Source organism: Colossoma macropomum, unplaced genomic scaffold (genome assembly GCF_904425465.1).
Source record: "Colossoma macropomum unplaced genomic scaffold, Colossoma_macropomum, whole genome shotgun sequence".
Lineage (NCBI taxonomy): Eukaryota > Metazoa > Chordata > Actinopteri > Characiformes > Serrasalmidae > Colossoma > Colossoma macropomum.
The window spans coordinates 32,387,377-32,411,774 of NW_023494803.1; the positions used below are offsets into that span (position 1 = coordinate 32,387,377).

The window sequence follows — 24,398 nt, forward strand, 5'->3', positions numbered from 1 at the left end:
GTTCTATACAGAACTTGTGGTTCTAAATAGAGCCACTGCTTTAACTAAAGAACCCCCAAAGAACCATCTTTTTTAAGTAATACTGGTTTCAGACACCATTAAGGAACATAATTTGTTTTGTGTTGTCTGTGTTTCAGAATAGTTACCTACACAACATGTTGATGCAAGTTAATATGATGCCAGTGAAGCTTTTTCTGCAAGAGACACAAACTCATAAAACCGTCCAAGGCAGAGATGCACAACTACTGTGCCAGACAGTGATAGACGGTTTTATGGGTTTAAAATACTTTTTCAAAAGAAGCTTTACTACCATAATCCTTCATACCTGATGTCCAATGCTCGTATTCATCGCAGCAGTGTTATTACAGCCCTCATAACACACAGATGTTTTCTCCCATTTACACACACATAAGGCACAAGAAGAAGACCAGAGGTGGGGAGTGGATCCCAAAATGCATCAGCATGTTTTAGAAATTTACATGAACCTATCGCCTACAGCCCATCTGTGCCAGATGCATCCTGAACACAAAGCTCCTTCACCCCGAGCCCGTGCATATATCACGTTGTTCTCGAGCAGCTTTATGGCTCAGTTTCCTCGCGCAGGCAGACAGACAGGGGGAGTCCAGCCCTCCTTAAACTTCCTGATGACTTCAGCCCTGAGGAGGCGGCCAGAGAAGCGCGAGCTCCATTCAAACTGCTCGAGAAGCTACACGAGAGCAGAGTCTGAAACACACACGCCTGCACGAGAGCAGAGCCTGAAACGCACACGCACGCGCTTCGCCATCACCATGAGCCCAGCCGCGCGGCTCCGTTAGCGCGCCTGGAAGTGCAGACTACACTGAAGGACACGGTCAGAAACATCTGAAGAGCCTTTTTCTGCAAACTTCACCAGCTTACCTGAAAACTATGACGCCAGTTTGCGGACTTTTTTCGCGTTTTCTGAAACTTTGCACGTGTCTGTGACAACAAACTGTGGACTCGCTTGATTTCAAGCACTTTTTAAGCGTTGTGTTTTTTTGAACTCTGCACTGGACAACGACTGCACTTCTTCTATCTTCGCCGGATTAACAGCACCACTCACCGTCGACGTCTCTCTCTCTCTCTCTCTCTCTCTCTCTGACACCATACGATGGAGCGGCTGTGGTTTCTGCTCCTGGTCTCCCTCAGCCTATCCCTGGCTGCTGCCTCTGGTCAGCTCTTGGTCAGATCCCCCAGACAGCTGAGGATGGTGGGCAGAGGCCGAAGCAGCGCGAAACAAAGCCCAACTGACCATCAGGAGAGCAAAACCACACACCCCAGGAAGCTCGTTGGGTAAGAGTCAGCCAGTGGTGACAACATCTGGACCTGTAGGTCCATCAGTAGCTACCTGTCCACTCTTAGCAAAAAGTGTTCTGTGCTTTGTTGAAGAGTCTTTGAATAACCATATACAAAAGGTTTTCTGTCATACAGAGGAACCATTTAACCATGCACAGAACCCTTTGTGGGTAATTCTATGTATAACCATTGCCTTTGCTAAAGATGAACTGGTTTTAAGGGTGTAGAGTTGGGTCCGAAAGTCTGTGTGCACTACCAGGAACTGCCTTTATTTCAGTTGAGGCACACAGTTGCTCAGTTACCTTTTTATTCAGCACTACTGAGACTGAGACCAAACCTTTAAAAAAAAAAAACCTTTTTTCCGATAGACTTTAACCCTATTGGGCATCTTTGGGAAAGTGGTGAAACATACCGTGACATCCTAAGACCTGCTGTGGTAGCCGAAATACTGCTGGTTCTCCAATTCTGCAGGAACTTGCAGAGTCTGAAGAACAGAGTTTTTTAGTTGGGATTAAGGCAAATAGAGGACAGACCCCAAATTAAAACTTTTTTACTAGTATTAAAGATGAATGATGCAATCGTCTTGCAATTCCATTTGACAAAAGTGTTACATCAGTTTTTCATAACTGATTTAATAAAACACCTCTCAGCTTTTGGAATTTACTGCACCTATAAACTGCCTGGAAATACTTCAGTGACAGTGAATGGCAGGAATATGGTTGCCACCTTAAGATCAGCAGTGCTTCAGAAGGTTCTGAATGGCTGTTTATTATGAGTTTCCTAAAAAAGAAATTAAACTCCCTTAATTGCTTTCTCGGTCTGCTCCGTAGGCTGTTTGCTAACACTTAGGTGTGGGCAAATATGCAGGCTTAAAACTAACTTCATTGCTCACTTTACTTGCTTTCTGCAAATGACACTTGCACTGAATGTTAAATGGTCTTTGACACATGATATATGACCAGTTCTCTAAACCGTTGGTTGGGCAAACAAGTAGAGCATAGTAAATGAATATTTGACTTCAGTGAGTCCTGGTCCATGAGGGATAAACTTGCCAAACCTGTGGAATGCATGAATAGGATCAGTTTGTACTGTTAATTTGAGACATGCTCTTATTCTTCTCAGTTTCTGATCTTAAAAACTAGTTTTGTAATAATAATTCATAGCAGCTGAGTGTAATTGCACTATTACTGTGTGGACTGTGTTCCCTTTCCATACATTCTCTTACTATCTTGCCTGTGAATAAAATGAGAGCAATTCAAAGCACGTGTACTCAGTTAACTCGATCTCATTTCATTCATTCTAGTCAGTATTTGTTCCCAGTTGTTTCTAAGTTTATAATCAGATTTAATCTGTAGGTATGAGTAAAAGTGTGACTTTAAAGCCTCTTCTGTTATGCAAAAAAAGCACTGTTGGCTACTGGTAGTAACATTTGATGTTAACGCAGCAGCATTCCTTTTGTATGTGCCTCTTCTTGTGACCCACATTGAAGCTATTGTGTGAGCTTGGACTATTCCTGGTGGAGAGAGAGAGAGAGTGAGAGAGAGAGAGTGTTACTGTGGATGCACACAGCCTACAGCCATGTGGTTCTCCCTCAAAGCTCTGGCACCCATTTGCACATTCAATTTGTGATCAGAAACACCTGTTTCTCTTGACGGCCGTCTCTCAATGTTAAAAAGCCCTCGAGATTCTTTTTACCTTTTTTTTTTTACCTAAACAGATCCATCACTAGTTTCCATCTCCCTTTCTTGTCTTACTCAATGAAGCCTCGTGTTTTGAACATTTGTTCCATCACATAACAAGGCATTCTGAGATGAGAGAGAAGTATTCACATGCTTACACAATCCTTTTAATGTGTTTTATAAGTTCAGCTTGGGTTACCAACAAGTGTAAATGCCACATTCCTAGTGTGTCATATTGGGACAGGGCACCAGGCCTTCTGGGAATTGTATAATTTATAGGGGCAATTTCTATAAGCCCATTTATGATCAAAGGAGGGCCCGATTGTAAGTGGTCCACCATCTGCAGATAGATGTAGGTCATGCTTAGAAAACACATTTGCCCCACAAATTCACCTTTATAGGAGCTATGCCAGTGTCATAACATAATCATTGACAAAATCAGAGACTGTGTTTAAGCAAAATACTTTATGTAATAAATCACAGTTAGGCATAATAGTTTTAGATATAGCCTAGTTTAAAGAGCCCATTTCATGGAAAACTGAATTTCCCTCACTTTTTTTTTAAATAAGAATTTGATGTCGTGTGGGGCGTCATTAAAGTTTCAAAACGTGATGTCACAAAAACCAACATGTTTACGTATATCTGCTGATTGAGCCTACAGAGGTTTTACCCCCCCCCCTTGCCCCCGTTACAATTAAGCTATAACTGGTCAGAGGAGCCAATCAGAACAGAGTTAATTTACATGTATGTCTTTAAGGAACAGTGCTACAATTCTAAGGGATAAAGAGGGGTTAGAAAAAGGAAAATGACCATGAAAAAATGAAATAAAACTGTTTTTTGGAATCCACATGAGTTGTAACAAACCTGGGCAATGGTTACAAAGTGTTGTAAGTGGACCTCAGGAAAAAAAATAATGAGACATGGGCACTTTAGCACAAAATGCCTATGACTTTGGTTATTTCAAGGCCTGCTCTGTAAGTCATAGTTCATATTTGGTTTCAGGTAACTGTTGATTCTGTCGTCCAACTCATCACTCAGTGTGATGATGGCGCCTCACATACGCATTTGATCTATTCATGCTGCCAAGTCTCAGTTTATATCTACACCATAGTCCAACTGGGGATTTACTGACTTTAAAACATATCATTGATACTTCGTTCGAAGAACCCATTTTGCTTGTTACTGAAAACAGCACCAAACTGCCATTCAGATATTTCACTGGTCTTACTTTTAAGGCTTCAGTTTTTCCTCAGTATCAGTTGAATTTTATTCTTTGTGTAAGTGCCCGATTGACTTTGAGCCAGTGGTGTTGCTAAAGTAGACTGTGATATGAAACAGGTGTCATAAATTATTAGTCACAGTATTTTGGATAGTTTTTTCATGCTTATTAACTGTAACTAAATCATCTTCGAGTAACTTGTGTGAGCATGTTTGGATGACACGTTTTCTCTGAAAGTTCTTGCCGCTCTCTGACTCACTTGTTTCTGTCTTACTGTTTGGCACAGTATCCATACTATATAAGAAAAGCTTTAGACAGAATTGATCTTATGTATATCCTTTACATCATATATCATCTGTTTTACATATATCCTGTAGCCAACATGCTTTCTTCTCTGGCCAGGTATCACTGTGCTAACTTTAGATCATAATGTTAATTCCAACATAAAAATGCATCTAAACCTCAGAAATGCTATTATCTGTTGACCAAAAGCTTTTAATAAGCTTGACCTAAAGTGTTATAGTATCACAGTCAATACCATCAAACGTCTAGGCCAGGGCTGCCCAAAGTGTGGCCTAAGATGACCCGTGAGGGTGTTTGATTTAGCATGCCACAAAGTTACACTAACCCCACCCCCCTCACCCAGTGGGAGAATAAACATACAGCATTTTTATGCTATTAAATTATAATTTTCTTATTATTATTTTTATAAAATATATAAAATGTAATATAACATTCAGCTTGAAACCTACCTACCTTCTTTATCTGTATATTGTTTTGTCTTTTGGCCATCAGCTCACCACAAACATTGACTTTACCCCAAAAGAAAAAGTTTGGGCACCCCTCATCTAAACCCTTTCACTTACAGAAATCACAACAATCATGTGATAAGCATTTTGATAAAACATGGACAGTATTATCTTGTTCGAAGCTGATTGTAACCGGTTGATGTGAATTGTAATGCTTTATAGTAATTCCAGTACATTATGCCCTTGTTTCTGTCATTCTGACTCATTTACACAAAATACTGATTTTCAGACACATTTCAGCTGTCCTTACATACATTTCAGCTGCACTAAAGTTAATTTTTTTTTTTCTGTTCATGTTGCTGTGGGCAGTCGGTTAAGTCATGGAGAGCCATGTTTGTGGACAAAACTATGTCAGGAATCTAGTTATTGCAGTATTAAACTTGTCATCCTTCATTTGAGAGGAGATTTATGCACGGCACAGGGTGCTTTTCATATCCACGGCTGCTGCTGTCTCCCCCAGTGTTTCAGATAACCTCAGTATTTGTTTTCACATCTCTCCCCATGCATAACACAGAGGCGGCCTGCGTGGAACCACAGCCCCAGCTAGAATTACGCACCCCGCTCGAAAATGTTATTGAATCAAATACAATTTAAGTGTAATTCTCAGAGGTGTTCCTTTCCTGGCTCAGCCACATCAGAGCAAGCTGAAACCATAATGACCAGCTTCGTGAAAATCTGTAGAACGTTGAAGTTTTGGGTTCAGCCTTGAATTAGGGCTTCAAGCTAGGTTATAGACTCGGAGTCCTTTATTCTAGTTGAAGTGTTGAAATACTGTACCATGCTGTAGTGTACTGTATGGTCTTAATAGAAAGGTATTTCTGTAACCCTTTCCTCCTGCAGGCCACATGTGTGTGGGGGTCAGCAGTGCTGTTCAGGATGGGCCGTTGCACCTGGGACAAATCGCTGCATCAAACGTAAGTGCCTCTCTCACAGTTTACCCTATAATCCCAAAAGTAATAGTGCTAATAACTGTTGTTTTCACAGAAGAACCATTTTTGATTCCTTCAGGACCCTTTTAGTGGATGTTCTCTTGAGAACCAATTTTGTAAATGAGAAAAGTTTGAGGAACTTTCACATAAAGCAAAAGTTCTAGGAAGAACCCTTTAATTGGAATGGAACCTGTACATTACATAAGGGTTCTTTTCAACTTTTTAAAAGGTTCTTCATACTCATCTCTTTTTCAAACATGTTTTTTTTAAGGAACCAAGTGTAGTTCTTCTATAGCATAGCTCAAATAACCCTTTGTGGCACCTTTTGGTAAGTGTGCATATTTAGGAGTGTTCAGTATAGCCACAATATCTTGATTAGGGCTGCCCAATTAAAATAATTAATTGTGATTAATTGTGTTATTTTGTGTGTCTAGTCACAATTAATTGCATTTGTCTTATTTGCTTATTTAAATTTTGCTCATTTAAAAAGCTGTACATTTTAGTGTGCAAAATAAGTTTAATCAGAATGTTTTATTACTTTCAAAAATGTAAGTGATTTACTTAAAAATTCAGTGATAAACAAATTCTTTGATGTATCAAGAAAGCCATCAGTAGAACTTATCATTTAAAACTGTATTTGAATGAGAGGGCTACAATTCCACAGCGCATGAGCAGCTGGGCTTCGGCTTGGAAGTATGGATGGTTTAAAATCAACCAGGAGAACACATTAACAGCGTTAATGAAATAGTGCTGTTAAAACTTCATGGCATTGATATGTGATTAATGCGTTAATTTTGACACCACTGATCACTGATTATGATGCAGAATAGATAAAAAGATGCAGTTTTTGGGCTTTAATAATTAGGAACACCAGTAGCACCACATGTCCAATTAAACAGCACTGAATATTCCCTTTTGGGCCTCTAGGGCCACTGTCAGGATTCAGACTTCTCTCGAACTTCTCTATGCTACCTTAGTGCCCCTGCTAAATCACTTTTTAAAACAACATACTGTGGGTCATTGCTGTTTAAGGCAACAAATTATCAAAAAAGCTTATCTCAACGTAGTTTATTGTGATAATGATATCACATCATCTTATTGCCCCATAGTCGTAGTATTACAGAGGACAGAGCACAAACAAATACACGTTTTACATGATTATGTGAATTTGAGTGTATGTTTGCATCTATTCAGTCTTTTCAGGCTCTACATAAAGAGAAGAATTTTTGCAAATTGTTACACTTACACATGAGGGTTAGCTTATGCATGTTTCTAATCAATGTTTTGAGGCCACCACTTATCTGAGGACACCCTGTATCTGAATGTGTACATCAGATTTATAAAGGAATTAATTAAATTACTTAACCACTGTAATGTATCTGTCCAATTTCATCCAGACTGTATGATGGTCCACCACTACATCTATATACATAGGGCCACTGGTGTTTTGAAATATTACACGTTACATAAAACAGTGTTGGAAGAAAGTGTATTGCAAAGCAGCAAATTGGTGTGCATGCAAATATCCTGTTTGCTCTGGATTACAGTCCCAAAATAAGTCATTTATGATTGCCACATTGGGTTTTACATTGTGTTCATCTTAGGGCATCAAGCACAAGCCCTCAGCATCTGGCTCACACAGCTCTCCCTCTACAGCAAAGAAAAGAAAAAATCCCTGACACAGGCGCTTAATTATGGGTGTAGCTCCACTTTTTTATTTGACCACAGCAATATTGGATACCTTAATTGCAATGTAATTAAAAGCTAAAGGGCAGATAATACAGGAGGAGGGGTGAATAGTGGTGCCCCTTTTTTAAAGGTGCAGTTTCACCAGAATGTTAACAACTCTCAAGTGTTGCCCCACTTTCTGTCTGTAATTGTGCCTTTGGTATTTTAGAAAGCTTGTGACTGAACACAATAGGCTGTAGGAAAGTGCTCAGTGTTCAGAGGTGCTGTAACGTTTTTGAGGCTGATACAGATACAGACACTTTGACTTTAATACAGATTCCAGAAGTTTCCAGGTAGTTTTTAAAAGTATTGTAGCATTGGCGTAGAGTAAGACACAGGGGAGGCCATGATTCCACCACGAGAAGTGCTCTTTAAGTACAAACCCACGGGGGAGGTCATTATTAGCCAACTACTTTTACTCCGCAGTGACTAACCCCCCCAACACAAAACATTTAAGTCCCTTTTCCAGAGGGCATATGCCTCAAATGAGCCTCCTCACGAGAGCCTAGAGGCCACTGCCAGCCAGTAGCGGATCGCTACAGTATTAAAGAACACTGACCATCTACATGTTTCAATAATAAGGGATTTAACAGGGGCCCCTGAGTAACGTAGCTGTCTATGGTTTTGTTCTATTGACAGGAGATCATGAAGTTAAACCCTGGCACTACTGGGGGTCCAAAAGGGCATAATATGTCCTTGTTATGTGGACATAGTAATGATCATTGCACTCATTGTTTTTTTCTTTCTCGTTTATATGAACTTTTCAAAGATCAGAGATATTGCATAATGTTGTGCTGCTCAACCCTGATTGGAACAGAGGAAAAAATGTTGCAGGACTGAAACTGTGAACTAGGGCTGGACAATATGTTCACATTTATCATTATTATTATTGATAAGTTACATCATAATATGTCACAATATTTTTTTCTGAGCATATTGTGAATAACGTCAGTGCATAAAAACACTTCTAAACCACCTTAACTGTTTGATTCCAGAGAGAGCATGATTAATCCTATGTGCCCAGCTATGCTGTGAGCCACTTTTGTAGTAGTTGGGGATCTGCGGGTCAAGAATCTGACATTAGTGGCTTGCAGATTAGAGTACATTAAAAAGCTTAATGAAGGCACCATCATTTGATACCAAATGATAGCTTTAATGATTAATGCCTCTTTTTCATTTTTTTTCTGCAGATTTGTCTGTTGTGAGCCGAAATAGCTGGTTTAAGAAAAGCTGTTGCCTGCATTATCTTTCAGTTTTACAAGCTCAGTGTGCATGCATGGCATTTCTTTGCTGAAACATGGTGCTCACTGAAAGAAAGCCTCAGTTATAACTGACCTGTGGGCAGAATTGTGCTTAGAGAGAAAGTCTTTAATGTCTTAGATATAGGTTGTTACTCTCACAGACATTTGTGTATCATTGATAGTAGAGGTGGGTGAAATGGCAAAAAAAGTAATATCATGATACGTGAGATGTCTATATATTTTTTCTGATGTATGATAACTTGGAAAAGACCGTAAAAAATAGTGCCACATTTAAAAGATACTATTCAAAAACTATCAATGCAATGACTTATTTTCAACATTTCACACACTGCGCTGGAGTAAGTTCACTCAAATAGGACAAATTGTGGTGTCTTTGTAATCAAACATGCAGCCGTGAAGTGGTTTTAAGCACACTTTATGCATATTATTATGTAATTTATCACGATAATGATAAATATTATCATATTGCCCATCCCTAATTAATAGTTTGGCAAAAAATAAATGCTTTTCCCCTTTATCTCAGATGCAGCTGATCAGACATGTTTGGTGTTCAAAGTTTAATTCTTTAAAGCTTCTTCAATGAAAAACCATGTAGTAACCGTTTGCACCCTTTTTCGATTATCACTTATTTTGTTTTCTGTTTTATTTTGTAAATGACATTCTGTGATCTATAAAAATTGGACAAAAGTACTGATAAAATTCAGGCTTCATGGTGGCTGCTACTACTGTTTTTAACTATGCAGCATACTTTTTTATAGATAACAGTCAAACTTCAGACACCAAACATGTCCTGGCTGGTCGACTGCATTTGGAGCAAGAGAAAAATTGGGCTTAACTATTCCTTTAAAGCCTGTATGAATATGCCAACTTTAGGTGGGCAGTCGATTTACTTGCTAATCAGTTACATTTTTTCTCTGTCTCTTTGAGTGAAGATGCACTCACAGTATTGTCAAATCTAGAGGTGCTGTCAACATTTAGAGACAGTAAACCTTATATTCACAGCCTCCAAACTGTATAAATTCATCAGTGCCTGTATAGGACATTTCTAATGTACTCTATTGTTATCATTAGCAACAACAGCAAGTTGTCCAGTTTTCATGTTCTTTCCTGTGATATATTTCTCTGCCAATCATACTAATTACTCCAGATACAGCAACTTACTCTCTTTGATCCCTTGAACGACAATCTCATTATTACAGCTTGACACTTTTTAAAATTCTGTCTGGTTATGGTCCGATGAGTCAGCCTATGTGAGGCAATATCTGTTTTGTCCGTGTACAGCATGTTTGTGACCAAAGAATTTCACATAAATCAGGGAGCCTGTGCTCCCACCCCAACAGCTGCAGTCTGACTTTTTAGTCTAGTTAGTCTAATAAAACAGAAAAGGAAAAACAAATCATAAAAACAACAGGATGACTTAATTGTCTAAAGTGAATGGGCAAAACAATATTAGGCTAGATTTTCTGTATACAAGTCTTTTAGGACAGTATACCTCCAAAATTGCAAGGAAAAGTGTTTTATGGGGGTAAACTGTATAGGCTGATGCCTATGAAAATGCATTTGAACAGCACAAGTGCTTTCAAGAAATATGTAAACATTTTGGCTCAGAGAGAAAGTTGTGCATCCTCTCTAAAGCCATTTGCGCGACAGCATCAACTTGTGGCTTGCAGGATCACTCTTCTTTGTACATGTGGTCTCTTTTAGCACTTGGCTCTCAGCCAGGTGGGACTGTACCACACCATCAGCTGACTCTCTAGAGCCAGGGGCCAGGGGCCAATACAAGCGCCATAGTTCCTGGCCTGGAAGACCTCACACTGAAGACCTCCACTGAGATGGAAGCTTCTTCATGTTGCATGCACAAACACTTAGCCACTGGCATACATGCTTTTTTCCCCTTATACACATACACATAGCTCCAAATTCACATTGATATATCCTAGAAATGTAACACGATCAGGCAGTACACATACTTACCCACACACACACACTCACACACACACCCCAGAGACTGCCAACAAGGAGGACTGTTGGGGGGGATTAGAGTTGGAGGAAGGCAGGCCACTAGAGAAAACATACGCACGGTGGGGGAAAGCAAAGGAACAGACTGTCATCTTTGCCATTTGTAAAAACATTTTATATTGGGGTTACTTCTTCACCTCCCAGAATTCTGCAGGAGGGAGCTGGACATTTGATATTAACACTGGCAGTGGTGAGCTTTTCCCACTTGGGTGGATCGGATGTCTAGAATTATGGTAGTGTAAGAGTGCCATACCTCAATAATTCATGTTATGACTGGGCTCATGTATGACAGGAACGAATGCCAACAACAGAGGGAGATTGAGTTATGTAATATTTTTGCAGTGAAAAATACCAACATTCACTGTAAAAAAGGGGCCTGACTTTGGATGGAGCTTACACCTTTGGAGGTCCTGTTCAGGGTGGTCTAAACGAGTAATCCAAAGACTAAAGAATGATAATCTCAACAGTTAGTGTCTTCAGCTCTATTTGGATTGGATTTGTTTATCAGGGGAACGTCTCTAATAAAAGTTTTAAAAGTCTCCTCAGTGATAAAAAATTTTGCACCTGGATGGCAATAAAATTACAGCAAACACTTTCTAATGGGTTGTATTTTCTACAAAACCAGATGTTTTTGCATCACATACGGTCATTGATGTATGATTATATGTGAATATAAATGAAGGTTTTATCCGTGCCATTATAATCACTCCTTAATTTCTTTCTCCTCCTGCTGCCAGTGTAGAGAGGATGGAGACAAAGTTCTACCATACAGACCAAGTAAATGATCAAGAGACTCTTCCAAAGCATCCATCATTTCTAGAATTGTGTACTATGGATACACATATTAGGAGACTAAATATAGTAGCAGCAGTGGTCACAAACCTTTTTTTCCAATGCAAAGAATGTCTTACAAATCTGACACGGCTTGTTTTGTTTGTCTTATTTTGTTCTGTCCTGACCCTCAATACTTGAACATGAATACCTGTATGGACAGTACTAGAGCTTCTTTGCTATTTTGAGGCATTATATTCCTTAGATTTAGTGTTTGGTTTCCCAAAGTAATGTAGGTAGCAGAATGATTCATTATCATTATTTTCCTCTTTGTCAGTTGGTTGTGTTCCAGAAAACATTTAGTCAAGCAGATTTTTGTTCTATTTGTAATAGTGATAAACACTGAGAAACGCAGGAGGTTGTTATTCCCCTCATTCCTTTTCAGTTCACGATCTTTGCGGGGTAAACAAACAACTTCATTAAAGTTAAAAACTTGAGAATATATTTATTTATTTATTTATTTTGTTTGTGTAGAACTTTACAACAAAGTCCAGTCCATCTGTTACTTTTATTGGTGGTCTCCATTACAGGTGAGGTTCTCCAACAAAAGTTATTTCTTTCCAGACCAGTAAAAACCAGACCAGATTCTTGGCTCCACCTTCAGTCACTGAATTGTTTATCACAGAGGTTACCTATAAACAAAGATGAATAGTGTTACGCTCTGTTTGAGCTGGATTGGTTTTACCTGGGCAGGTATTGTAATTTAAGTTATGATATTAATCCAATCTGAATCTGCAGTGTTTATAGCCTGATAGCAATAATTGTGGATTGACTTCTAGAATTGGTGTAACCTGGAGCTCCTTCAGTAACAGTAGTCCTCTTCAAAGAAAGCTCATGCCAATGAGAATGGAACCTGACAATAGATATGATCATGTGCTGTTTTGGTATTTGTTTGCTATTTTTGGAGTGTGGCACCTGTTTTGTAGTCTAGCAAGACAGACTCTGTCTGGTACATTTTGTCGCTGAGCACCAGGAATGGGCTACTTTGACAGGAAAGGGGCTTTTGACTAACATGGAAAATAACTAACCACAAACTGTGGTTTTGCTGATGGGGCTGCAACAGAATCATTCAGAGGGAGTAGAATGTGTTGGAAAACATTCATGGATATCTCTATTTACTAGCTATTATCTCCATTTTTTTGATGTTGTGATGCTGTAAAATTCACAGACATTTGTTCAATTCAGCAGCTATATCCTGCCTTGAAACACTCCTTATGGCACGTAGATCACGCAACTGCTTGTAAAAGTTTGTTTCTCATTGGACAGATTAAACACAGAAGTGTGTAAACATGGACATACAGCCAATTAGAATGAAACTGCCAAAATCCTGATAGTCCAGATTCTGATAGTGGCCAGCTTATCGTACAATAGATATCAGATGCTCTGTGAACAAACCCAATTCCAAAAAGTTAGGACAGTACATGAAATGCCAATAAAAACAGAAATCAGAGTTTAGTAAATTCTGTTTGACACGTGTGTTTTCTTGTAAACATATGCTCATTACAAAAATTCTACCTCCAACACACTCTAAAAAAGTTGGGACAGAAGCATGTTTACCTCTGTGTTACATCACCTTTCCTTTTAACAGCACTTAATGAGTGTTTGGGGACTGAAGACACCAGTTTTGAAAGTGGAATTGTTTTGCCATTCTTCAGGTAGGCATGTCTTCAGGTGTGCAACCGTATGGGGATCAAAGTTGTCATACTTTGCTCTTCATAATGTACCACACATTTTCTCTAGGAGACAGGCAGGTCAGTCTAGCACCCACACTCACTGAATACACAGCCTTGCTGTTGTAACACATGCAGAACGTGGCTTAAAATAAGCATGGAGGTCACTGAAAAAGATCTCCTCTAAAAGGCAGCGTATGTTGCTTCAAAATGTGTATGGATCTTTCATCAATCATGGTGCTTTTATAGATGTGTATTAGTGCCCATGGCATGGGTAACTTAGCCCATGCCTGGCCACTAATACCCCCCCCCATACCATGACAGATGCTGGCTTTTGAACTTTATGTTGGTAACAGTCTGGATGGTCTGTTACTTCTTTGGTTCACAGAACATGACATCCATAATTTCCATAAATTCCACTGTCCATAAGTGTCTTAACTTGCATTTGTGGATGCAGAGACAAAAATGTTTATTGTCAACAACTTGTCAAAGTATTCCCGAGCCCATGTGGTGATTTTGAGTTACAGAAACATACTATTTTTTAATGAAGTGCCATCAGAGGGATCAAGTTCATGGACATTCTTTTGTAGTTTCTGGCTTTGATTTTTACACCAAGAAATTTTTCTGGATGCCCTGAATTTTTTTATGATTTGCTGACGCATTTATTTGCAAAGTGGCAAGACTTGACTCATCTTTGCAAAAAACAAAACAAAACAAAAAAACGAATTGTTAAGATACAACATTAGATATGTTGTCTTTGTACTGCTTTCTTTGCATTGCACATACTGTTCCAACTTTTTTGGAATTGAGTTTGTACTTGTGGAGCATCTGAGGACATTTCAAGCCCATCTGTGATAATTTGGAGAAATTACCCAGATTCTTTATCCTGTATGTATCAGCCAGTCAGTTCCTTAAGAAATATTTTACAGAACTTCCTCTGGTAGAGCTGATCCAGCTCCTGTAGTGCCTTAGACGAATTTGGAAAATTGCGTGTTGTCCATACAGAGAAGCTGCTTAATATTCTGTTCTGCTCTTCTGCACCTCAGAGCAGAGAAATCAGGGCTGTGTGTTTCCTCCCAGCTCTGTATAATGACACTTTGCTCCACGTCAGCAAAACGTGAAGCATTCAACAGCTCCACTCCCCACATAACACATCACTCCACTGCACGCTGCACTTTGATTGGCTCCTGGTCTGTGCTTCTCACATTAGTTGTCCTCTTCAAAAGACTTCACTCTAAGAAGATTGTTGTGCATTTTTATTCATAATTTTGTAAGCGTTAGCCCCTTAAGATCATTTGGTTAGCATATTATAAGGCTTATTATTCAGTAACTACAAAGAAAACAATGCAACTTTATTGAATTAATAGAAAGTTATATGCATGAGGAAAGGATGGCCTTGCTGACAGGTTAATAATAGTTAAGAGGTTAATAGTTTCTCTGTCTTTTGCTTAAATGTTCAATATTCATTTCATGCTGTAGCTGACAGTCATTAAGCATACAGACCTGCAATATTCAGCCTCTCATTTAGTGACAGCAAAGCTCCTTGCACCGATTTGTGTTCTCATTGTTATTTAGATTGATGACATAGGTTGTGACAGATACCACACAGATGATTCTGTTTAGATGGGTTCGCAGTCCTTCAATACATGGATTAGTTGGGAGTTTCTGGAAAGGAGCAGGATCCACTGAATCCTGAAAGTACTTTATAATGCAGAAGTTCTCACTCACAATTTCATTCTCTCTTCTTAAACTTCTCCATGTAATTTTACTTAATCACTACCTGCCTCTGACATTTACATATCACTCTTCAAAAATACTGTTTGAATTTTCTTCCCTACCTTGCATTTGTGTATACCAGGGCTGTGCATGTGTATTCAAGCACTCGGTTAACTGTTCCAGGTGCCAGTATTAGAAATACAGAATTCACCATATGGGCAGTCAATACACAACTTCAGGAAGTCAGAGTGAAAATATTCAGCAAACTACAATGAAATACGAGTACATTATTGTGGGCGTGTTACCCAGGATGCAAAGGACGTGATTGAGAAGGCAGAGTTAATGCAGCTGTAACTAGACCTACTTCTCTAGCTGGTGTTTGCTAGAACTAGAAACAATGAGAAGATATTTCTCTGTTCTCACTGCCTCAACAAACAGTAAAAAATATATGTAGAAGGCAGTTATCACCATCTAGTGTTAGCATTAGCTCAGTAGCTCTTAGGTCATCTGAAGGGGCAGCCTCTGTTACTCAAGTGTAATGACCAAAAGATTTCCCTTGGCTATTTTTAATAATAAGATGTTTTCAACGTCTATGAGTTGTTAAATTGTCTTTTGAGCTACTGATATTTTAACAAAATGTTAATCTCTTGGAAAAGTCTGTTTTTTTTCCTTGTTGTTGGATAACTAGAGTTGAATATTGGTCAAGTTCAATATCAGAATTAGCCAGAATGCATATCACTACTGGTTAATACTGGTCTTAACCTAAGATATTTTAATGCTATATAATCCTTCACAGTCAGCACTATTGCACTGTAGGCCTGTGATGGACTGCCAGCCTGTCCAAAGTGTTTCCTGCCTTCTGCTCAGTGAGCGCTGGGATAGGCTACAGCCCCCTGCGATTCAGGGGGATAAGCGGCTTAGAAAATGTGTATGTGTGTGTGTGTGTATTGCACTATAGTGTTTGTACTTAACATAAAAAGAGCTTTAGAAAATAATTTTTCTGGGTTTTTTTTTTTTATATTTTTAAAAAATTGTTTCTCAAATTGATGTTGGTGCATACTAGATGAAGGGCTTTTGTTAAATGTATGACATGCATTTGTACCTGTTTGAAATCAATAATTCTGATCACCAGCACTGTGAAACTACCATATCACTGTTTTCGGAAGAAAACCTTGTGTCTCCAAAAAGGTAACAGAAAAAGGAAAAAAAAATTGAATGTAAGTCAATGGAACCAGACTTTTGTCCAAGTCATTTTGGGCCATTTCTTTTGGTTCATTCTTCATGAAATTTACACACAGTGTAAAGGACAACAGGCACTTTTAAATTATGTCAAAAACTGAAAAACGAACAAAAATGGAGATGCAAGGTTTTCTTCCAACAGCAGCGATATGAAACAGCAAACAAGCATTAAACTCTCAGTTGGGACTTGTCAAAATTGGGATCATGACTGCAGTACGTTTGTGTGTGTGAGAGAAAAGGGCAGAGAGACAGAGAGAAGCAAAGTCACACATCACCATGTGTCTACCAGCTGGTTATGTATCAAAGACCTCAATATGTGGGTGGTTGAACATCAGTTCCATGAGAGGTTCTATCTGATAAAGATGGTCAAAGTGGTATGAATTGGTGTGCTTAACACATGCTAATACCACCAGTTCATAAGATCAAGATCATTTCAATGTCCAAGCATTTTGAAAAACCATGGATATAATGGAGAGCCATAGTGAAGCATGCTTCCTTTACATGACCCATGGAAAAGCATTTAAAACAGGTTGGCCTCTCTTGTACGGTTATTAAGCGAGGCCTAAGGTAATTTGCTACACAGACAGTCATGGAGCCCTTTTTGTTCTTTACTAGGCCTGGGTGGGTTAGCAGAAGGGTTACACAGTTCACAGTGCAGGGACATAACTCTTTCTGACAGACTGGAGAGTTTTATGGGCCATCAGACAGAGCCTGAAATTAATACACACCATAGGAAGAGGCCATCATTACCCTCACCAAGCTGCTGACATGCTTTCAATTAGTAAGACAGACCAGGGTTGCTGGCTTGTTATTCTTGCTTCCAATCTGTGGATTAGCTGATTATTTCACCAACATTTTATGGATCAACATTTATGAATCACAGTTACAGTAATTTTGAGTTTATTACTACATGAAACAGGGAATTTTGGCCCAGAATTCTCATAGATTAGTTTGTTGTTAAATGTGCTGTAGTTTTGCTCTCACTTTGAAAGACTCCTGTAGTGTTTGGGAAAGATCTACCCTACTGTGGCATAAATGTTGCGTTTCTGAAATAGCTAAGGGTAATAATAGCTCATTTTTACTCTGTTCCACACCTCATTCATGTTCTAACAGCAATGAGGAACCCTCAGGGCCTTCTAGGCCTTCAAAGAAGGCCTAATGATTTCTGGGAACTAAAATACTTTGTGTTTAAAGTCTGTAAGCGTTGTAGCAATACTCTTATTCTGTTGTTAAGTATTAGCAGGACACAAAAGGGTGAAACGTTTTGAAATGGCCAGCAGAAATTTGTCCAAGCAGGATCTTTTTTTACCATAGTCTCTAGGTAGATACAGCTATGTGAGCCACCCGATGGTTCGGCCTTTAAGAGCTGGACTGAAGCCCCTACATGTTATAATTAGGATATAATTAGGAATTGAAAGACAAGTCAACCAATCAGAGTTTGATTTTCAACAGGAACTATTAGAAATTCTATAGGGGTACTAGCAGAGATTAGCACGTGTTTTTTCTTATATTTCTTATATTTATGGCCCAAACTGAAATTCTAGCTCTAATAACAGTTAGCCACTGTGCAACATTAGTATAAAGGCTTCAAAAATATGAGCTTACTGGCCACTTCATAATGCACGGTCAATTGTGAATTGCGTGCATGATTCCTCTTCATTCCCCTATGGAGGCTGTTCTTACTGCATATCATTCTCTTGAGGTTGCTGCTCCAGAGTTTTGGGTGTAACACACTGAAGTCTGGTTTACACACCAGGCACAATGATTAACCTCAGAGAAAGAGTCAGGTAAACTTGTCCCTCAGAGTATTTCATCACAGATCAGATTAATGTTCAGTTAATAGAAAGCAGTAAAAGGTTTAGTACCCCAGGGTCACGGGTCAGATGGAGGTTACTGTAAGATTATATTTATATATGCTTTCAGAGACGCATGGAGTTCAAATGATAAATTATGCTATTAGATTTTAAGTAGACCTACAGAGTGACAGAAATGGTAGACTAACACTGAAAACCGTGTTGTGAAATTCAATCACTGCTGTACATTACATTTTCATTATACAGGGGAATGAACCTTGTGAAAGAGGTAGACCTTAGTCTCTTACTATTCCTTCTCCATCATGATTAATCTTTGTCATTATCAATATACAACAGCCATTCCTGAGATTTTAAGCATTTGAACCCTAGGTTTAGTGTTCAGCTGTTAATCTTAAGACTTATTATTTAGTAACATTGAATTATTCACTAACCATGAACCTTACACTGTATCTAAGTTATGTAGTTATGAGAGGAACTGAAGTGTGGGCAGAAAAAAAGGCCCTAGCAGTTTAAACACCTTTTTGTGATTTAATAAGATTATTCTTAGCTTCTCAGTATTATTGATTTCCAATCTTGATTCTTTTTTGGCAACACTGTATTTATATAATCCAAACCTTAACCTTAACCTTAACCTCAACCCAAAACCTAAACCTGACCCTGGTCCTGGTCCTTAACTCTGGTACTAATAGTAAGCCTAACCCTACTGCGATTGAGAATCATCTGAATTCCACCAGATAGTTTGAATTTGAACATCTGTAGATAATCAATCGGGTGATCCAAATAAACTGGAATTCTTTTTTCTTCTATCAGAACAGTTTTGAGCAAATAGCAAAGCCTGGGTTGCCTTTCTTTTTTATTACACATGAATTAGCTGGCACATGCTTGAAGCTTATTCCCTAATGAAGCCCATGCCTTTCCCGAGCTCCAGAACAGTTGGTGTTCTAATGGATCCTGACAGCATTGTCAACTCTGTTGGTGACAGTGATTATTTTACATGATGAGTGTCCGTACAAGAGGAGGAAACCCACTCAGTAAAAGTAAATTCTGAAACATCACATCCTCTTTGGACTGGCTACTCTATCTGGTGACTGTATTCACTGTGAAACATGTTTAGGCTACATTAGCTCAGGTTCCCTAGTGATTGAAAACCTCTGAGCCACAGTGAAGCATTGGCCATGTATTGTAGAAGCTGTCAAACCCACCTTCCTCCTCTTTCATTACCTATTGCTCTGTACTTGAAAGATATATTAGAAGTTTAATTGTATATTCTTTCTGGGTATTTTCAGAGAGGAGTTTAGGTTGAATTATTCCTGGTTGTTTGGTGGAATTTGAATTCGGTCCCATGGTTGGTCCAGTTCAAAGAGTAGAGAGTAAAATTAGTTGACCGCATTAGACTGTGAAATTTAAGCATTGCTACATCAGGTGTGAACATGCTTAGTTGCATCCTACAACTGTGCCAAGGTAGTCTCTAGAGTGAGATTGTCCAGGTTAAAGTGGAAGTAAACTTTGAAAGTGAAAAAGTTTGATGAGCAGTTGAGGTTCATGTCCCTAATGCTAGCAAGCACTCCAGATACATTTATTAGCCTCTAGATCAGTGGGCATCAGTCAGGATTTGTTGTCTTAGGGCAGGTATTGGCAAGGTGTCTGGAGCCAATGCGGCTTTTTTACTGCCCTGTTGCAGCTCCACAGCAGAATTTGATTTTTAAGTAAAATAAAACAGTCATCGTTTGCAGTAAAATAAAGCTCTGCTGATTGTTCTAACGATTTTAACAATAAATGCTCTTAAATGCTGGAGTTAATGTATAACTGCTAATTCAACCTTTGACCATGAAGGTTGGCGCGCAGACTGTTGGTCACATAGCAACGCAGAAAATAATCTTGCCTAGCTAGTATCTAATGAAAAGGCAAAGAGAAAGATTTAAGATGAACATCGATATTTTGGAGATTAATGGACTTTGCATTTATAAGCACTCAGCTGGTTTCCTGATATGTTTAATCTGCAATGAGAAACTGTCAGTCAGAACTCAGCTTCTTGTTCGCCAGCTTCTCATTCGAATTTTCCCATTCCACTTTAAATGCAGAATGTATTTCTACTGCTAGAATGTAACTGCCATGCCATTTAAGGTGAAATGGGAAAATTCGAACAAGAAGTTGGTGAATGAGAAGCTGACTTCAGCCTCGTAAAAATCAAATGTTTCCTGGGAAAACCAGCTATAGCTCAGCTAAAGCCTAAAGCAGAGCTTAAGTCTGCATTTTCGTTTATATAAAATTTATTAGCTTATACTAATACATTAGCACATACTGAGACATTTACAGCCAAGATGTTAAAATGGACATAAAATATTGTGGCTCCCAAGGTGGTTTGACAAAATGGCTCTTCTTAACATTTGGGTTGCTGACCCCTGTCTTAGAGAACCCCAGTGTTTGTGTGATGTATTAGTCTAATGCTTGCTGTGTATTGTGGGAGATATATATATATATATATACAATATTGTTTCCCCTCCAGCTGATGAGACTGAGGAATATAATGCAGTGTTACAAAATACTGCCTAACATAAAACATAACATATTAAATGATAGTTTTAGGATAGAATACCCCTTTAAGTAGTTGTCACTGTTCTGCTAGACTAGTTAGAACAGTGAGTCCTCTTAATGGGCTAAAAAACAAGCTCTCACTTGTTGTACATGACCCCAGTTAGCTTTATTCATTGTGTTCTTTTAGATGCCCCTATTTCTATCAAAGGAAAAAAATAAAATAATGAAATAAAATGAAGTAATGGTGGCCATCAGAAAGCATGCCACCCATTCCACTGATTAACAGGACCATTACGTCGTAAATGAGCAGTCTGAGTTTGCATCATGCTCACTCTTTGGACCACTGCATCTCTTCTCCTCTCCACCCATGACTGGACTCTCTGTCCCCACTATAATTATTATGACAGTCGCTATGCAGAGAATGTTTCCCATTTCATTTTTCCTTTACAAATTTTTATTTTTTATTATACCCTAATGCGACAATTAAAGCACATTTTTGTCAAATGAAAGGAATGTGAAGCAATTAGTTTTAATGATGTGCAAGACAAATCAGCACGACAGCAATTAATGCAACGTTCTTAGGCCGAGCTGGGCGTGGAGACTCACGAAGGAGTGACGGTGCAGTAAAACTGAAACTACAATCAGACCACAGTGCTTATGGTGTCAGAGGTATTTTTAGTCATATGATTTAAGGTACTGGCTGGTGTAGGGATATGAAGGCGTTACCTAGACCTGTGCCTGTATAAAAGACCAGGAATCAGCAAATGTTGTTAACACTTTATGTATATTGCCTTAGTCTTTCACTTACATGGTTATTAGAAAGTCACCAAAACTGAAAGATGAAATCTGCATGCTCTTCAGAGTCACGCACAGCCAGATGTGATCTTATAGTGAGAATACAAGTCTGGGGATAACTTAGTAAACTTTTATTTAATTAAAACATAGATTGTGGCAAAATCTGCTGCTAACAAGAGTACACCCCTCTAACACCTGCCCCTGAATTCCTCTACTCTGTGCTGTTTTAAGGTAAGGAGTACAATTGATAACAAGATAAAAAGATAATGTGTATTTTTACCACATGTACTGTGTTCCCTGCACACAACATATATCTGCTTGCTTAATTGGAGTTTTTTGGGGGAACTTTTCAGCTATGCTAACTTACCATACATACATGGGTTAATGACAGGCTTGATGCCTATTGGATGTTGTTGACAAGCTCACCATCACCCCTACTTTGAGCTCCATGTTTCTAAGGCATTGGATTGGTGTAGAAACTTCACACCCAAAGTTTACATTCTACATGTTTACATGTTTGACCACGTGAGTCTATTCATAGACAGGTTAATTCACCAATGCCATAATAATGTTTATTTCCAAAATTACACATGTGCTGTTGAGAAGGGAAGAACAGTGCAAAGGCCCGAGAATCTGTTTAGGTTAAATGTTGAAATCAAGTACATGGGAACTTGCCAGACTGCAAATAATCAACCCCTAAAATGTACTGAGTGTGTCAGAACTCAGATAGATTAAGGCTCCTCTGACTTTCATTATGCTATTCACAGATACTAGGAAAGCTGGCAAGCTGGACAGTATTTACTGCTTGCCAAACAGAGCACATCTTAATTTATCCCCTTTCTGGCCTACACATTTACATACATAAGTCATATAAATCTGCCAGTAAGGACTAGACCCTGAGCTTTTCATTTCTTTTAGAGTGGTTAAATGCTGACTGCGAGCATGCTGTTCTTCTTTATATAGAACTGAGTGTACCATAAAGCAGAAGCATGCATTCTGGCTTTGGGCCCTTTTTAATATATACATAGAAATGTGGACTGAATTAAACAGCTTCCTAAATACTTATTGTTGGATCTTGTCATGGTTCAAATGATTGATTATACATCTACTGCTGTGTGCAAAGCTAAATAAAGCACTGCATGAACTGTGCTGTATGCACAGTAGAATATCAGAATAAACATTTACATTTGAGTAGTAAGCCTCTACTTTAAACCTCAGTTACTGCAACATGATGCTGTAAGATATCATTAAATGAAACAATGAAAATGTAACTAATCACAGAAAAAAACATATAATTGGATTGTTATAATTAACCCACAATTAAATTACATTGATAGAAGACAAGGCTGCAAATGTGTATCATTTGCTAATCATTGTTATTATATTGTACTTACAATAGTGATATTTCAGATGCAAATTAGCCCCTAACTAAATACCAAATGTTGAATTGTGTGCTGTGTGCACCCAATCGCAGATATTCTTTTAGTGTTTGTTAGAGGTGTGCAGATATTTTCAGATTTGATATGATTTTTGATTGTGAGGTAGGGATTCAATTTGATTTTTGATATTCTGTGTGATAAAAATGTCTTGATTCTACACAAATCGGTTTGTAAAAGTTCTCCAGTTTAACATTTTCAGTGCCTGTTTTGCTGCCCTCTGACAAAAAAAAACAAAAAAAAAACAGAAAAATCACAATCCCTCAAATCTGTTGGCAACTGCAGAAAAAAAGATGCAGTAATCATGCAAGTTAAATTTAAGGCTGCATTTTAGAGTGAACTATATCTCTTGCCTCGCCAACTGTTGGCCGCTTTGGTCAAGTCACTAAAACATGAGCAGGAGTTGTATTACACTCCTGTGCCCTGAAGCAGCCTAATATTGTTTTAAAAACTTAAAATCAAATAAAAAATTCACCCAACATAATATTGTCCCACTCCTAGTCATGTTTTCAGCCATTAGAGTCATCTCCCACTAGATGTGCACAGAGTGTGTCTGTATCAGTTTGGTCGCTGTGTCTAGTATCTGTGTGCAGACTTATATTTTTGTCTCTCTTCAAATAATTCAAAGGACAATGGAAAAAACAGCATAATGTATTTAGCATTATGTCACAATGTTCATCACATATACACCGATCAGGCATAACATTGTGACCACCTCCTTGTTTCTATGCTCATTGTCCATTTTATCAACTCCACTTATTATATAGGTGCACTTTGTAGTTCTATAATTACAGACTGTAGTCCATCTGTTTCTCTGCATACTTTGGTAGCCCCCTTTTTGTTAGCCCCCTGGACCCTCACAGAGCAGGTACTATTTGGGTGGTGGATCATTCTCAGCACTGCAGTAACACTGATGTGGTGGTGGTGTGTTAGTGTGTGTTGCACTGGTTACAGTGGATCAGACACAACAGTGCTGCTGGAGTTTTCAAACACCTCAGTGTCACTGCTGGACTGAGAATAGTCCACCAACCAAAAATATCCAGCCAACAGCGTCCTGTGGGCAGCGTCCTGTGACCACTGATGAAGGACTAGAGGATGACCAACACAAACTGCAGCAGCAGATGAGCTATCATTTCTGACTTTACATCTACAAGGTGGACTGACATGGTAGGAGTGTCTAATAGAGTGGACAGTGAGTGGACATTGTGCTTAAAAACTCCATCTATATTGTGCTGCCCAAAGGAAAGTGACTTGCAAAAAAAACCATGTCGGTTAATGAACAGTTGTTTGCATTTATGACAAGGCCATTTAGTAGAGAAGGCCAACATATTGTGTGATGACAACTCTAGGTCTTGTTCTATCGCTGGGCAGCCCAGTACCGCATCACAATAACAGGAAACACA

At 38.7% G+C, this 24,398-nt stretch overlaps 1 protein-coding gene across 1 annotated transcript in view; it reads left to right on the forward strand.

Moving 5' to 3' along the window:
- The first annotated feature begins 625 nt into the window (after nucleotides 1-625).
- Nucleotides 626-24,398, forward strand: part of LOC118823500 (latent-transforming growth factor beta-binding protein 2-like) — a 153,142-nt gene continuing 129,369 nt past the window's right edge. Inside the window, exons 1-2 of the mRNA XM_036593176.1 lie at nucleotides 626-1,311; nucleotides 5,862-5,935. Of these exons, the coding sequence (XP_036449069.1) occupies nucleotides 1,130-1,311; nucleotides 5,862-5,935 (256 nt within the window). The 5' untranslated portion in view covers nucleotides 626-1,129. The remainder of the gene's footprint in view (nucleotides 1,312-5,861; nucleotides 5,936-24,398) is intronic.